The sequence below is a fragment of the Anopheles nili genome, chromosome 2 (assembly GCF_943737925.1).
Source record: "Anopheles nili chromosome 2, idAnoNiliSN_F5_01, whole genome shotgun sequence".
Classification (NCBI taxonomy): domain Eukaryota; kingdom Metazoa; phylum Arthropoda; class Insecta; order Diptera; family Culicidae; genus Anopheles; species Anopheles nili.
The window spans coordinates 51,561,194-51,577,939 of record NC_071291.1 but is presented as its reverse complement, the minus strand read 5'-3'; the positions used below and the strand labels follow the sequence as shown (position 1 = coordinate 51,577,939).

Genomic DNA, 16,746 nt, shown 5'->3' with positions numbered 1-16,746 from the left:
TGAGCTGTCATGAGCCTTTTCCGTTTCCTCTTTAACGAAGCGCAGTCAAGATGAAAGCTAAAGGAGTGGTAATTTTCTGTTTTTGTGCCTTTTTACGCTAAAATGCGCCGTGTAGGGATCGTATTTTGATGGATATGAACGGTGGCCATCGGGTTACGATGAAAGGAGGTGCATTGTACGGCCAGAATACCAAATTCCCGTGTCGGTTCCAAAACTTGTGTTCATACCGTCGGCAGAGTGACAGCGAGTCAGCTATCACCGCTGGCCGGAACCGGTCGGGCGAACCTTTTCCTCTTCGTTTACCGTTGATAATGCCATGTTAGCAGATCGACCCAGGAAAAGCACCGTGAAATATCCATCCAATGCGGAGAAAATCAGCTTTCTGTTGTGTGGTCCAGTACACTGTCCACCGTATTCATGTGTCTCTTTTCCGTGCGTTTGTTTTGTTTCGTTTTAGCTGAAGGAATACCAGGTGATCGGGCGCAAGCTGCCCTCGGAGAAGGAGAAGAACCCTCCGTTGTTCAAGATGCACATCTTTGCCCCGGACCACATCGTGGCCAAATCGCGCTTCTGGTACTTCCTGCGTCAGCTGCGTAAGTTCAAGAAGGCTACCGGCGAGATCGTGTCGGTGAAGCGCATCATGGAGAAGACCCCGCTGAAGGTGAAGAACTTCGGCATCTGGTTGCGTTACGATTCGCGTTCCGGTACGCACAACATGTACCGCGAGTACCGTGATCTGACCGTTGGCGGTGCTGTCACGCAATGCTACAGCGATATGGCTTCGCGCCATCGTGCCCGTGCCCATTCGATTCAGGTACTTATCTTGAGACATGCTAAAGTGTCGCACTACTAACTGCTGTCCTGTTTTCGGTGCCCCGATGCCGGCATTTACAGATCATCAAGGTGGAATCTATCGCCGCGTCCAAGACACGCCGTGCGCACATCAAGCAGTTCCACAACGCGAAGATCCGATTCCCGCTGGTGCAGCGATACCACCACAAGCGCTACCGGAAGCTGTTCTCTTACCGCCGTCCGGCCACCTACTTCCAGTAAGGAGCAAACGGGATTCCATCATCCCGCCACCACCGTCGCCGTTCTCTCTCTCGGCATCCTTTCCATCAGCGGTGGAGCAACAACGGCTTCACCTCCGGGGGGAGATCCCTCTCCGTATACTCTTTCACTCCGGTTCTCCTTGGTGTGGCCACTGCGAGTGGGTGCGTGTGCTGTGCGTGTGTGTGTGTATTCGGCGCGTGGTGGTGTGGTGTTGTATTCCGGACAGTGTATAACAACAGAAGGGAATGTCCCTTTTTAATTTACACACACTGATTCGGTTGCGCGTACAGTGCAACCTCCGGAAACAAATCCATATTAGGGGAGGGAGAGAGAGATAAGTGAATAAAAAAATGGTGAAAAATCCTGCAACAACAAAAAAAAGTATTGCCAATTCCTGTTGACTGTGGTGTGCCAAAATAGTGCTACATCCAGCATTACTATCTTCCGATTTTGAAAGGGAAAGAAAATTACGACAAAATCATCAGCTGTTTGGTTCGGTGTCTCTAAATTACAATTCAGATCGAGATTTAATTCAATTAAGCGAATAATTGATTAATTTTATTCGTAGAAGTTTTACCAAAAAGAGCATTTTTTCATAGAAGAGCTAGTTTCTGTAGCTGTATTTTTATCTCGCAGAACCATTGTGGGTAAGTATCATGCTTGATACTAATGTAATGGAAATAACCGTACGCGGGGCGTATCATAATCATCTACTGAGAGCCCTATAATTGCTCCAAACAGGAGCTTGTAATGCTACCAGGAAATGGCCCCGACGCTGCTAGATTGTGTAACAATGCACCACTAAACGCAACACGCATTCACTTCGCATTGATCTAACGTTTATTAGGCGATTATTCGGGGGGATATATATTTTCACAAATATACATAATACAATCTACGCTAAACCTAGCACGCTAGGAAAGAACGGGTCAGTACGAGGAACGATGTGCCGGTAAGGGTACAATTTATTTGTTCTATTTTTCGCCATCGTCCGATGTGAGACACACCGGACAGAGGTTATCCCGTTGCCGGTACGCCTCGGAACCATCGTCGATCTTGTGGCAGTTGAGATGGTAGATGTTGCAGCAGTTCATACACGCGCTCAGCTCATCGGTTGATCCTGCCCTCGAAAGAAAAGAATGAATAAGTGTCCGTCGTCTGTTACAATCCGACATTTGGATCCGGTGGCTCCTTACCCGACTTGTGACAAACGAAGCAGCTGCGATTGTCCATCGCGGCAAAGATGTTGGCCGGAGATGGCTGGCGATGACGCAGAGGGCCTCCCGCCGTCGTCTCGTGGGACATCGTTTGCGGTGGAGGAGGTGGAAGCTTTCGCTTTTTGGCCACCGCAACCGGGGGTGAGTAAAGGATGGGCCGTTGGTGCGTTTTCTTGGTCGCCCGGACGGCCTGGTACTGCTGCTGCTGGTCGCAATAGTCCAGCTTGCCGTAGTGAAAGTCCTTCCGTTCCGTGCTGTAGCAGCTGCGGCGTTTTCGCTCACGTTTGCGCTCCCGCACCGCCTTGATCTCGTCCGGTGTGAACAACCCAAAGAACCGAAGAAACACCGGTTGCTCCAACTCGTAGATGCTGGATGGGGTGGGTACAGGTGGTTCGCCTGCATCCGGCAGGGGTGGGAACTCCCCGGACGAGGAGCGCTGATCGGAGAGATCCTCGGAACCCGGTCGCAAACCCCAGGTCGGTGTGGAGGATCGCGAATTTGGTGACGAACCGGATGAACCGGATGAAGCGTGCTTAACGAGCTTACCGGATGGAGCAGCTCGTTTTGAAGTGGTCCTCCCTGAGCCAGCCCCTGTAACGGTGCTGCCCGCTTGCTGTTTCTCCTGCTCAACACTAGGCTTGCCTGAAAGGCGCTTCTGTCGTTTTAAAGCCTGCAACAGGTTGCTACGACATCGCCGGACAGCAGCGGACATCGGTAAGTGTGCCGCTGCTTGCTCTTCACCGGAATCCTCTTGCTCCGGATCGATCTTCTCCTCTAGCACGTCCTTCCGCTTGGAGGCTCTTTTCTGTATCGTCGATTTTCCTACTGGTACGGGCTGCTCTGGCTGACGTTGAGCCTCGACCGTGGCCTGCTTTGCCACGGGTCGATACTTCACGCCTTTGGGAGGCCTCCCACGTAACCCCGGCACCCAAACGCTACCCGTTGACCGGGCGGTGGACGAGGACTGCTTTTGCGATTGTTCCCGGTCGTCTTCATCTTCTTCCTCTTCGTCTTCCAACTCGTCTTCCTCCGAGGACCTTTCCGGCGAGACGGGTTCTACTTTCTCTTTCACGTTTGCTGGCTTGCCGGCGCCACCGAGCGTTGGTTTCTGTTCCGTGAGTCCCGCAAAGGACCGTTTAGTGGCGACCAAAGGTGATTCGGACCGCCGCTCCTGTTTCACCTTCAGTAGAGATCGTTGCGAACCGCTGGACGCGTGAACCGGCGAAGGTGTTGGTGTCACATTGGCCGACTTGAGATACGTTTTGGTAACGGCTTTTTTTAGCTTCTTTTTAGACGGCTTTGGTTCGTCGGTCCACGGTTCCGGTTGGGCCGCCTCGTCCTCCAACCCTCCCTCCGGTTCGTCCTGTACCGCGGTGCCGTGATGCATGAGAATGGCTTCCAAGCTACAAAACAGACCAAAAGAACGGTTAAAAAGATCGCCTCATAAGGACATGGACAAGCACGCTCCACTTACCAGTACTTCTGTGACAACTCGCTCGCATTCAAACGTGGTGAAATGTGCTTCGGCGATATCTTGAAGTGGGCCATCTCGTGGTGCGTATTCAGCTGATTCGACACATGCCCGTACAACAGCTCATCGGCAATCGAGATCATTTTGCGCGTTTGCATGTGCAGCTGAAAGCGCTTAACCCTCGCGGACAGATGCCGCACTAGGCCTTCCTGTTCCTTGCCGATCGAGAGCATTTCACCCTCCAGCTCCAGCATGTACTCCTTAACCTTCGCACGCTGCACCAAACCAACGGTCCAACGGTGAGCGGTGAGTGGAAGACACGCGACGAGTCAGCATATTTGGGGTGATTTGATTGAAATGTCGTCATTTTTGAAAAACATTAGCCAACATCCCGGAAGAGCGGAAACAAACGAGAGAACACACAGAGCATGAAAATTCGTAATCCGTGAAGCCATAATTACTTCTCGAATTTGACAGTTGCCTGTCGTTTCGTATGAAATGCAGTTTTCGCATCGCTTACCTGGTGCATGGGCAGTATATTGATTTTGGAAGCTAAAATCTGTCAAAGCAACACATGATAAGAAAGAAACGTGTGAAAACGTACAATTCCTTTTTGCATCGTTTTTTTCTTTTGTTCTTTTTGCATCAATCGCTGGATTGGTAGAGAAAAAAACGAAATGCAACACAAAACGCTTTTTGTCTTGCACATGATGTCGCTCGCTTGCGAAATCCCACCACCGACGGTTAGCCCGTTCCGTCGCGGAATGTCGCTTGAGCAAGCCTACCTGGTGCTGTAGGACACAATCCCGTAGGGCCCGCTGGAGATACACGATGCCATCCTTTAGCTCGTTCGGCAACGGGAACTGTTTGATCAGTTGCCTTTGTTTTTGCATCACGGGGCGTAAGGATGTTTTCCACCGTGCACGGTTCGGTTTGGGAAACGGTACGCCTAACTCTGCACGCCAGCAGGACCTTTAATTTTCACAAAAAAAAACCCACAAATCCACCGGGGGACACAAATCGTAACGAAACGGCGGACAGATGCAACCTCTTTCGCGCTTTTACTAATGACGGGTAATACAACGGCCACCCTCCTCCACCAGGAGTCGTCCACGAACAACCGAAGAAACTGTCAGATTTTGTTCAGAGCCAGGCCCAAGAACAGCGAGCTCATCGATTGACAGCCAGCGCGGTGGTGTGAGTGAGACAGCAAACGGAAAGTGGCTGCGTGCGTGGTTGCGAAGGAAGATGCGTGCTCTGACAGACTACTACGAGCAGCGTGGTTTCGAATTTACGGTACAACAAAGTTATGCACTCAAAATTTGAGAACGAAAATGTCCTTCCGACCAATCGGGTCTGTTGTAGGTGTTGGGGGAAAAAAAATATAACGTTAAAAAACGACTTTTCCACGCTATGAATTGCTCCCTTTTGCTCCCGGAAACGTGGTGGCATCCTTTTTCATTTGCAACTGAATGTTTTCCATTGCTTCGTTATGGTAATTTCAAGCAAACGCGAGAATGTAAATGAAGAATGTTTTTTCGCTGCATTGCGAGCTGTAAACGATGCAAATTAAACAACCGCCGTTGGAGGGTTTTTGATTTGCGTTTTGAAAAATGAATCACGAATCGCGTGTATTCCTGCGAGCCACCAGTAGAGGACTTTTGTTGGCAAATATTAGCACACGCCAGTGAAGATAAAACCCACGCAAATGACGGTTTTCCTTCATGCTAACGCGTGCGATAGATGAGAGGTTGCGAAATTGTTAACCAGTGGAACATTTTCCTTCATTTCGATGGGCAGCATAAATCAATGAAACGGATATGAAATATTTAATGCCAAACGACCGACGGGATGGCAAATGCAGGGTTCGCATTGTATACTTTTAAACGAACGAACGCGAGCATTAGACATGCTGCGGGTGATGTAAAAATAGGCATTTTGTTTAGTGAAAAATAGCCTGATTCCGCAGCATGATGCTACGGAAATTGTGTAATTCACTGATTGGGGGCGCATTATGTAAGAAGCAACGGCGAATTTAAGCAACGAAATTCTTAATTCGGTCGCAAGCGCGATTTCGTATAAGCATAGGTGCAAATTCAAAGCATAATGCATGCTCGTTCGATTAGAAACGTATATGGATGGGTTTGTTGCTCACAAAACACGTTCGAGAATAAAAATTACACGCTCAACACCAAAGCACGATTTTACATAAATAGCTCTCTAAGCACATTCATCGTTTATTTTCTCTGTACGTGTAATAATGCCCAGACATGGTACAGTAAAAAACAAAAAAGAATATTTAGGAAGCATATTCCATACCTATGCACTATGAACGCTTAGCTAACATTAATTACTTCGTCCCGTCGATGACCCTGACCCTTACGGAAGCCTGACATTAGTAAACTTCGTTAATATTATTATTTTTTGTCCTCTAGCTAATGGTGAATGCGATGAGGCTACGCGGAAATAATGGTTATAAATAACCGTCACAAAAATCCTCTCCGTAATGGTAAACGAAAAACGAAATCCTTCAATAGCAACAATAGAAAAAGCGGCATAAGTTAAAAAATAAATCGCACTACAACCCTTTCGAGCTCCCCACCATCGTGCGCTAATGACTCGTCGTCATCATGTAAGGCGCCTTAATGAGCCTTCCCCAAAGTGCGCTCGTCTTCCTGAGTTTGTGGTCGATTATGTTTTACGAGGTCTGTCTTTTTTCCTTCTTCTTCTTCTGAATCTCCTCGCAAGCCCCGCAGCCCTTCAGAAAATCATCTTCATCGCTGACAACAGATGCAGCGAGACGATGCCTCGGTAAAGGTAGTACAGGTTCAGCTTCAGTATGCACCACTGTTCGCGCAGACAGCTGGCCAGCTTGCTCCAGGTGTCGCTGGCACTGAGATACTCCTTGCTGCCGATGCTCTTCACACAGCACTTGGACATGACCCAGAACGCGGTCATGCGGTTCTGTGTCCGGAGCGTCGTCTCAATCCCTCGGATGAGGTCGTTGGTTTTCAGCACCAGCAGCATCTGCCGGTCGACCTTCTCCAGCACGTCGGAGATGTGCGGAAGCACCAGCTTTCCCTCTTTCTGAATCAACTCTTTCTACAAAAACAGAAAAAAAGAGAGTTCAAATAACCGCGACGACATTCAGCATGCCTGTGTCGCTCGTTGGTTGAGCTCCACGCGTCACTTACCTCCGCTTCGTTCTGCTTCACCTTTTCGATCCCGTGCATGACCGAGTCCCAAGGACGTCCTGTCACCATGCATGCGAACAACCCCCACAAGCTGCCCTCAACTCCGAGCGCATGGGCGTACTTCTTCATACCGGCCTGATCTACGCGCAGGATACTCAGCCACAGCTTCGAGTAGTTGTACCGGAACTGCTCGGTCAGATCCGCGTACAGCCCGTGGTCGAGCAGTACGATTTCGGTGCCGTCGTTTTGGTCGCTACGCCGCACCAGGATGTTACCCGGGTGCGGATCGCTATGCACGAACCCCTTCAGGAAAATCATGTTCGAGTACAGCTGGCCGATCTTGTTCGCGATGTCGTACGGATCGAGCTTCTCACGCTGGATGTACTCGAGATCGTTTACCTGGCCGCCCTTAACGTACTCCATCATAAGGACGCGCGACGTCGTGTACTCCCACACGACGGAGGGGATCTTTAGCCACCGGTAGTGGCGGAACATCTCGCGCACTTTGTCCGCGTTCTTGCCCTCGTGCGCAAAGTCCAGCTCGACCGGCAGATTGCGTTTCGACTCCTTCACCAGCCACTGGAACTTGAAATCGGGAAAGGTCCATGCCACCAGCTTCACCAGCACCTCCATCGTTTTGATGTCCACGATCGAGTTGCCCTTGACGTACGGGTGTTGCACCTTCACGGCCACTTCCCGGCCGTCTCGTAGCGTCGCTCGGTGCACCTGCGCCAGTGAGGCCGTCCCGAGTGGTTCCGGATCGAACGACTCGAACAGGTCGTCCGGTTCCATGCGCAAATCTTGCCGGATCACGCGGTACAGATCCTCGACCGGGTTCTGAGGTGCGTTGCTGTGCAACACCTTCATCGTGTTGACGTACTCCGGTGGCAATAGGTACTCCAACGCACCGATATGCTGGCCCACCTTAATGTACACACCCCGGTTCGTGCGGCACAGTCCCAACAGCTTTTCTGCGGCTGCTCGGTGTGTGTCACTTTTAAGCTGCAAATACTCGGAGGCCTTTTTGTCTGGCCACTCGCGGGTGTACAAGTTCGCTTTGTACGTCATCGCAATGTCGAATACGGTGGCACCGGCTCGTCCCAATCGCACAATACCGACCGAATTGAGGTCGTAATCGTTTGCGTGCAGGCTAAGGCCCGTCCCGAGCAGGGCACTCCCGGCCACACCATACTTCAGCACACGTCGGAACGTCATCCTTGTCAGCGGGAACGTCTTGGTCACTCGGTCCGCACGAATCGACTCACTGTTGTTGCGGCACTTTGGCCCATCTACGAGCGGATTGGTTCCGAGGCGAGTAACTGTAAAGTGCAAAACGAGCTAATTAGAGTCCGATTTGGTAGATCGTGTCCTGCCCTGGCACCTCCAGCCAACGAACGGATGTCAGCAGATTTTTTTGTTTTTCGTTCTTCGATCACGACCAATTGCGAATGACCAAGGCAGGCTGGGTAAATGTCCGTGTCAGCATAAACACCCCGGATGGTACGGCACACTTGCACATTGAAAGCGAGTCAGCGATCGCTCATTTCGAAGGAATCCGGTGAAAGCGCGCCACGCTCGGTGAGTGCGATTGGCCGCGATGATGAAATCGTTATCCATACGGACGGACGGATGGACGATAACGCACGCGACGCGATCACCACACAAGGGAAAGAGGTGTGTCTTCCCCGAACATATGCACAAGGACTTACGTAAATGGGGCCGCAACTTACCCTGGCGAACGAGAGATCAAATTCACCGCATTCGGTTGTACCATGGGTCCGTAGTCTAGGTGGAAGGAGAAACGGGAACACACCAATGTCAAGGATACGGTTGCCGATCCGTGGCGTGCGCTCGAGAAGTCCACGCGGCACTCGTCCCCGTTTGGTTCATGCACGTGAAAGCGGACCAGCGTCGAAGCGCCCTCTCTTTGTCGGACTGGTTTGAGTGGGTGCGATGGGAGAGGGTGGGGATGCGCGGAACTGATGGGGATGATGATGATTCCGTAAACATAACCGGCTTTGACTCCGATTTCATGGTAAAGCTGTGATGCGCACTTACGGGAGGTTGGAGCGTGTGGTCGGATAGTGATTTTTTATTTTGATTATTGTTTTTAATTTTATGCCTTTCAACAAAAAAAGGTATGCATATTTTTGACAACAAAAATCATAAATATACATTTTAAACTTGTTTCTCGATGTACACAAATGTGGCGATATATGCAAAAACAGGTTGGCCATCAAACGGTATTGACAGACTTTAAGACGATTGACGTTTTGGTAACGTAGTAGCATGGGAACTTAAGGCTCCCATACACAGGGCGAGAATCATCTCATTTATGTATATTCGTCAGTGAAGCTACAGGTGAAAATTTTAACACCTTGAACTCCAAAAATGGGTGACGGCAAATTTTCCAGGCGTCTATGACACCCACGTTTGGCAAAAACGCTTTATTTTAAAACGTGATTTTGGAATATTTAAAACAGCTATAACTCACAAATATCAAATTAGGACCAAACTGGAATACGAATGAGCGTAAAGAAGGCCAAAAGTTTATCACAAACCTAGAACGTGAAGAATTAGAGCCAGTGCAACCGTTGCTAACAGATATGAGCACGGTAACGCTTGAATCGTGGCGTTCTGTAGAATTCCCTAAAAAACACTTAACACTCAAAGTGTTACGATCGCTATATTTTTTTTTTTTCAAAAAACAAAGTTGATTGGAATCTGTACGTTGATCAAAACTAGGTAGGAAAAGCAAAATAAGTTCGTAAACGATAGTACAAAGAATAGCATACAGTTTAGCCGTGGCTCAAAGGAATCAAAAAGGGATGGCAAGAATTTAACGACCAAACCATTTCCGTGCATTTCTCTCCATGTCATCGTTCTGCGACCCACCGCAAACGAACGATGAAGGAAACAATACAAACACAGTGTTTAAAACTTTTTTCAGTTTGTTTATTTTCAGTTTCATTGACTTCGATTCTTCCTGCCTCACCACCAGTGCACTCTTCAAATACGCCGCCATCTAACCGGCTACCCCAGGGGGTGGCTTTGCTAACGCGTTCCAACGCTCACATGTTTACTTATTGGTGGTTTTTTTCTTTCTACAGTCTCTGGGGAAGCAATGCCCCAACATGTGCTTGTTACCGATCTCATGCTCGAGATTCCAGAGCGTTTCCTCGCAGTAATACGATAGAAATAATGTTCTTACACACAAACAGTACGATTAAGGAGTATTGATTGGAATATCCGCATCCCGCTCAAAGGGCGCAGACTGAGAGGAAGGTGTTTGCTTATAAAGGCTACTTAGTAAATGATTATATCGATAACTTAAAGTTAGTGTACCTTATGAGTCGGCTGGGGTTAAAGTAATAAATTATCTCATTTCGGAACTCGCTTGGTTACCCATTTACGTTCTAGCAAAATCAAAAAATTCGCTAGTAAACCATATCAAGAGAGAGGGAAAAATTAACAAGCCCGAAAGACTCGGCTTGTGCTTATTCTACTAAATACTAAATAGCGTTAAGTACAAATGCAGCAATACGCGCCGCCAACCCACGTTTCTCTTTGTGCTAGAGTGAAGCGAGATTCACAGATTGCATCTATTCTCGTTTGGGATAATTCTTACAAACCCCCTTTTTCAAAACGTTATCACACATTTGCGCACTGATTAAAGGCTGTGATCGGGGCGATATAAATGCAGTTTCGGTTTAATTGATTCATTTGCTGTTGCTGATATTTGAATGTTGTTAAATCGTATGCGCCACAAACCTAAAGCGACTTTTAACGAGACTCTTTCTGGAGCCTCAATTGGCGCGCGTTTGAGGAATAGTTTGGAATATTATACGTGATGGAACTTACTTTACTGATAGCTAGCCGAGAGCGAAAAAACATAATCACGGCAGTGATAAAAGTCCGTTGTATTGTCAGCCTTTAATTCGCCCCTTCAGACAGCAAGGGGGATGTTTTTTTTTCTCTTCAAATTTATTTTCTTTTTATCTGATCCCAATATCGCATTTCTTTTTTTTTTTCCTTTTGTGCTTACATCTAAAGTTGATGAGTATGTCTTCCGAGGGCCCTGTTCGTGCCCCCACTTTCGTACATATGCTAGCGTGAAAGCCTTTAAATGATGCGTTTTTTAGCTTCCTATTTTGTGCCGTTGTGATGCGTTATTGACTTTTAAATTTAAAGCCAAATAATTGTGCTACTAATCAGTCGGGAGGGACCCCTGGTTCCAGTCCTTCGTTCGAACCTCGGGGGAAAAACGGTATCTAAAAGTTTATACGCCTTCTCCTGTTAAACGCTAAATTGATCATGTTTAGTGATGTGTTTTTCCTTCCACATTCCGTTTCAGACATTTTCTTTTTTTACCTTTTAGGCGGGAGGAGTTTTGTTTTTACACATTACAATTACTTTTTCTCGCCGTTTCTTGCACCGTACGGGAAAACACTTTGCCATCTAGGTCAACCAACCAACAAACGAAACGGATTTTCTTATCGATATCTACACCACCCCCGTTAGTAGGGGTGCGGTTTCCCTTTCGGTCGAGGGTGGTATGCTGTTTTTTTTTCTTATTTTACTCTCTCTCTCTCTCTCTCTCTCTCTCTCTCTTATAACTCAATATAATTAATTTATCACCCTCTCCCAGTGGTGTGCGTCCGGTTTTTTTGTCTTTTCACCGCGGAACAATATCATTTTAAGGGAGCTGTGTTGATTTCATCGTTTCGTTTTCTTTTTGGCAATCCTCAACGTCTCTCAGTGTCGTTCCGGAACCGCACCCGCCGGAACAACAGTTCCGCGTCCGTTGTATACATATACATTTAATGAAACGGTCAACCGGTGTGTGCACCGGAATTTGAAGTGTATTTTGACACGCTCCAAAAAACGATTCCTCCCTCCCTCCATGTTGATAGCACACCGAAAGGATATGTAGGTCGATTGGTGGACGACCGGTGTATGTGTGTGTTATTTTTGGCCAATTAAAACACCACCAATGATTTTGAAAAACAAAAATAAAAGGAATTACACCAAACAATACCACCGGTAATCCTGTCTCTCTCTCTTGCTCTCACTCTCTCTTTGTTTTCTCTTTAACTGTGGAAATAAATGTAATGAAAAGAAAGCACCCTTCGCACCTTTTTTCTTTAACCAAAAAAAAACTAAACGCTTGAAAAGGAAATACAAGCCAAATATTTCTCCAAATAACGGGTACGGCCACAGGAAACGAACAATCGCTTGGGATTGATGACAGTACGAGATTTAAAGAATACACCCCTTTTTGGCCATGCCTTGGTCTTCTTCCTCGCTCTTTAGTAGTTCCGGCAATTGAACGCCACATACACGCAAAAAAAGTCATGCGATTGGAACAATTCTCCTTCCCACCATTTTGTTGCGTGTCCCATCTCACCCTCCTTGAAGAAGGGTGTGTGTCGAATCCGACACAAAAAAGAAAATAAAAAAAATAACCAAACCGAAAGGTACACAAATACTCGTATTGAGCAATTTTCCAGCAACGACCTGGGCGCCCAGCTTGTGGTCGTCCCACATCTCTCATCGCCAGGGTTTTAAGGGTAGGAAGAACAAAAACGCCACGCCGCGTCATCGCGGATCGTGACGGAAGTGGCCACTTATGTGATTACCTTTGTGTTCGTCTTTTTTTTTGTTTAGTTGGTTGCCTCTCCTCTTTTGTGTCCAAAGGCTCCTCCTGGAACGCGTGTTGTGGAAAAACTAATGAGCCCCAGTGAGGTCGCGAGATCCCACCGTCCGGAAGATTGGGGGACCCCAAAATGATCATTTCCTTCAAATGGGGACACCCGAAAGTCGGTACCTTCTTGATTTGTAGACTGTCCCAGGCTTCGGCGTGTGTGTGTTTGTGTATTTTATCTCACACCCGGTAAAAAAGGAAAAGAGGTGTTAGAAGGGAAGAAATAGAAATTGCCAGGGTTATGCGGAGAATGAAGAAGGAAAAACACCTCGCAAGGGTGTATCGAAAAGAAGGGAACCCGTGATACCTGCTTGTTTCTCTCTCTCTCTCCCTTAACAAACCATCCTGCGCTTCTGTGTGACTCACGGAAAAATACCTCCGGTCGGTCGAAATGCACGCAATCGTTTTCGTCCCCGGGGATTGGTTTCCTGCGGACGGACCAGACACCGGCAACCGGAACCGTGAACCAAACCACAAAAGGGCCGCCCCGATGATCTTCCAAACGAAAGGCCTAATTGACCTTCGATGGCACGGTGCGATATGTGTTCGATCGAGGGCAACACCTTGCGCCGTTGGGTCCGGGTTGTAGCCCATGATCGTTCGGGATGTTTGCTTTTACGTTTCGTTCGAAGCATCGTGGAGTTTACCACGCAACCGCATGGGAAAAAAGAAGCCTCCCAAGCATGGAAACGCCAGGCAGAGCAAGAGAAGTGTTCTAATACTCCCATCGTGTGGCTCCCGAAAATCCAATAAACCAATGTTCGAACGAAACTCGCCCGTTCATCACGCAGGTCTTTCCAATTTTCTCACCAACGTTACACACACCACTGGGATTGGAAGCGAAATTACAATCCCCAGTCTGGCGGGGCGTTATCGGGGAATTCGAGTCATAAAAGTCGAATATGTCCATAAAACCTTGGGCACCTTACCGTCGGTGGCCGAACAACAAAAGGGCGCATGATTAGTGAGGGACGCGTTCGAACGCCGATGAAAAAAAGGCCCTACACTTCTGATGCTGCAAAGGGGCGCTTCGAAGGCGACCATCTGTGTGTGTGGTTGCACAAATTCCCATCCCAAAATGTTAGGGTAGACCGGCGCGTATAAACGCTGCCGCCGCAGGTAGCAACCTAAAACGGATACCTTTCGACAAGGATTCACCCTCGATAAGGGCCATTCGCTTTCATCGCCCGCCGGAAATTGACCACCCTCGATCGGGATGGATGCCTTACCGTTTGCATCGAATCGTCCCACACACACCAGCTAATCGAACGGCGATTAGTACTGCCGATGAAGGATACAATGTACAATGAATATTCCCACTGCTCTAACGCACCGACAGGACAAGATTTAAATCGATCAACGGATGAGACGCGTTGAATAACTTCCGGCCCTGGGTTCGGTGAAGATGAACCCCGTAAAAGTACAGGCACACATTCCGATTCAATTCCGAACAAATCAGATTAACCCACGGGAGCCGAAAGGAAACCTCAAAAGTGTCACGGGAGGGCAACTTCGAACCAAATCCCAGCCCAGCTTGTGGATGCAAAAACCGGTGGAGGACCAAAAGAAGGCAAAGCAAAAACCACAAAACCAAATCCCGCCGTGCCTGATCATCAAATTATCCGCTCGGTGCAGGTTCAAAGAAGCTCTCGGGTTTAAGTTTGATGAACGAACCTCCAAAGTCAGGACGTTGTGTAAGCGGTTTCTCTTTCTTTTTTTTTGCGGTGAATTTAATCACAACCTTTGCCTCCCAACGTTTGTACGTGTTGAAATGCACATCGAAACCGAGACACCGTGATTCTTTCGAGGGAGCAACCACATCGAACTCGGTGATCGGGATAGAACTATTAAATCCACAACATCGGAAAGGAATCGGTCCTCGACTAGCAAAAGTGACTTCTTCCCAACGGTAGTGGTGGAGAACTTGCCATCACACACACACACGCGCTTCCTGCAAAGCTCACAGGTTAGTTTTCTACTAGCAGAGGCATTTTCCTTCCAACAAAGCGCGTCTAGGCGTTTTTAAATTGTCCCATAAATTTGCCTCTCCCTTCGCTTACTAGAGATCCACCATCGAACGGCAATCGAAGGATAATTGATGTCGCTTTTGTTTCGTAGTTTTGTCTTCCCGAGAAAAAAAACACTCCCGAGACCGGTACCCCGCTCACCGATTATTAGCTGGCGAGGGGATTATGATTTGATTAGTAAATGATATGCAAATCCGGCTAATAGTTTTTCGGGCGGTTTCGGTCCTCGCTTCTCGACGAGCTGGACACAGCTGGATACACCGTTGGTGACCACCGCGGTGCCGTTTGGTTCAATTTATGCACCCGTACACATTAAATGTTTCCCTGACGTGAAAGAGAAAGGGTAAAGCACGCGGCAAGAATGGAAACGAGGAGCCAAAAAAAAACACGGAATAAAGGTCGCGATTGCGCGGGTTTCGCGCTTTGATCTTGGTCTAGTGGATTTTTGTTTCTCCTCCTCGAATGCTCCAAAGACGCGTCGTCTAGGGTACACGGATGTTGCTACATTTGCACGTCCATATGTGACAATGTTGGGCTCAACAGCAAGATGAAGAAAAGGCGCACCCCAATCACGCCAAACTAATGCTCACGGTGTACAAGACAACGTTTTTTTTACGAGAACGAACATCTTAGGCAACGACGACGTCCGTACAAGCGTTACATATTAATCGGTGGCCCGCGATCCTACGTTCTGGATAGATCATGATTTGCATGACTAATTAGGGTGATGGGCTGAGTGGGATAAAAAAATGTGAAAAAAAGAATTATCCCCACCGGAGGGTATGGCTTGCGCGTGTTCCAGCGTGGCTTACGAACCGCCTCGTAAGAAAATCAAGCCGCAATTTTCCCCACTCGATCGATCGCGGGAAAGCCGCGGCCAGATGATTCGATCGGCTTCCTCCTCCGGTCACGAATGGTGGAAAGTGAGCGAGAAAGAGAGACACACACACACACCCAACGCTGGTGGCAACAAATTCGATCCGTTCCGGTTGTCATTCGTCCGATCGTCGCGATCGAAGGAATGGAAACTGCTATCAAAGGAAAACGGCGAGGGTCACAGATCGATGGGAAAATGTTTGTGGGTCTCAACGTTTGCGAGTTACCGGTTCAAATAATTAGCCATCGGTGGCAGTTTTAGAGGGCGGATCGCGATACCACCCGTACGAGTTGGAGGCAATTTTCTTTAACGACACCCGGACTCGATGGAAATTAATTTTCCCAGCAGAGCGGGAGTGCTGCGATTTCCACGAATCACCACCGGATCCCGGGACCGGTGGAAGTCACAATTGTTTTCCAATAAACATTGACCACCGACCGGCGCGCTCTCAGGGCAATAAAAAAAGGCCTCGTTACGATCCAAAAAACGAATTAAAGCTTCGTGGAATCGACACACATTCCAGCTTTCCCTGGCCGCGTGTGGTTCTGCTGGGTTAATCAATCGGCCCAGCACGAATTTCGTCGCTTTTGGGTCCATGGTTTAAAGTCCACCTAAAATCAACCTCCAGCTCGGGTGCGTCCTCATTAACGGTCCGGTGATCACGGCGTTAACCCTGCCGTCAAGTTCATCAGTAGCGCCACCCAGGGTGACAGACCTGTTTCCCTCTTCTGGAGGTTTTTTTTGATAAAAGAGAAATAAAACCGAGAAATTAAGAAAGAAGAGAAAGAGGACGCGATCGAGAGAAACATGTCATTTAAAACTAATCTAACCGTCGGAACACAACCTCACTGGGTCATTCACCCAGAAGGGATTCGCTTCCGGTGTCCAGCTCTTCTTCTTCTTCTTCTCGTGCGAACGACACACCCACCCACACTCTGACTGCATTCGTCTCTTTGGAACCGTGTGCACGAAGGAACCCGGTTAGTCAAGCCTAACACCCGCTACACCTAACCTTTAACGCACTCGAACACCCATCCACGATTGGTCCTAAACCAAGCGATCCTGCACCTTCCGATTCCGGCGCTTACCGGTAACGAGTAGGTGGTTCAGTTGGTGCAATATCTCGGCCCTCCTGCTCAACTGCTGCTCATTGCCACCTGACTTGGTTTTACCGCTGCGCTCCATTCCATCCACCCCCACCGG

At 48.3% G+C, this 16,746-nt stretch overlaps 3 protein-coding genes across 3 annotated transcripts; 1 reads left to right on the top strand and 2 right to left on the bottom strand.

The window, feature by feature from the left end:
* The first annotated feature begins 15 nt into the window (after positions 1–15).
* LOC128721071 (60S ribosomal protein L18a) lies at positions 16–1,443 on the top strand. Its single transcript, XM_053814782.1, has 3 exons — positions 16–68; positions 458–814; positions 895–1,443. The coding sequence occupies exons 1-3, from the start codon at positions 51–53 to the stop codon at positions 1,051–1,053; spliced, it is 534 nt and encodes a 177-aa protein (XP_053670757.1). The 5' UTR covers positions 16–50; the 3' UTR covers positions 1,054–1,443.
* Positions 1,444–1,882: 439 nt separating this feature from the next.
* Positions 1,883–4,634, bottom strand: LOC128725568 (uncharacterized). The gene is made up of 5 exons (XM_053819325.1): positions 4,527–4,634; positions 4,262–4,300; positions 3,745–4,016; positions 2,250–3,673; positions 1,883–2,173 (listed from the first exon to the last, which is right to left on the bottom strand). Exons 1-5 carry the CDS (start codon positions 4,632–4,634, stop codon positions 2,028–2,030), a joined length of 1,989 nt encoding a protein of 662 aa, XP_053675300.1. The 3' UTR covers positions 1,883–2,027.
* Positions 4,635–5,962: 1,328 nt separating this feature from the next.
* LOC128732128 (aarF domain-containing kinase 1) lies at positions 5,963–8,150 on the bottom strand. The gene is made up of 2 exons (XM_053825295.1): positions 6,936–8,150; positions 5,963–6,843 (listed from the first exon to the last, which is right to left on the bottom strand). The coding sequence occupies exons 1-2, from the start codon at positions 8,148–8,150 to the stop codon at positions 6,502–6,504; spliced, it is 1,557 nt and encodes a 518-aa protein (XP_053681270.1). The 3' UTR covers positions 5,963–6,501.
* Positions 8,151–16,746: the final 8,596 nt, after the last annotated feature.

Excerpts from the sequence above, each read along its gene's own strand:
- LOC128721071 (XM_053814782.1), top strand. Across the intron at positions 815-894 it reads CCCGTGCCCATTCGATTCAG|ATCATCAAGGTGGAATCTAT; the intron begins GTACTTATCTTG and ends CGGCATTTACAG.
- LOC128725568 (XM_053819325.1), bottom strand. The coding sequence starts at position 4,634 with ATGCAAAAACAAAGGCAACTGATCAAACAGTTCCCGTTGCCGAACGAG. Across the intron at positions 3,674-3,744 it reads GAGTTGTCACAGAAGTACTG|CTTGGAAGCCATTCTCATGC; the intron begins GTAAGTGGAGCG and ends TCTGTTTTGTAG. Across the intron at positions 2,174-2,249 it reads CTTCGTTTGTCACAAGTCGG|GATCAACCGATGAGCTGAGC; the intron begins GTAAGGAGCCAC and ends TTTCGAGGGCAG.
- LOC128732128 (XM_053825295.1), bottom strand. The coding sequence starts at position 8,150 with ATGACGTTCCGACGTGTGCTGAAGTATGGTGTGGCCGGGAGTGCCCTG. Across the intron at positions 6,844-6,935 it reads TGAAGCAGAACGAAGCGGAG|AAAGAGTTGATTCAGAAAGA; the intron begins GTAAGTGACGCG and ends CTGTTTTTGTAG.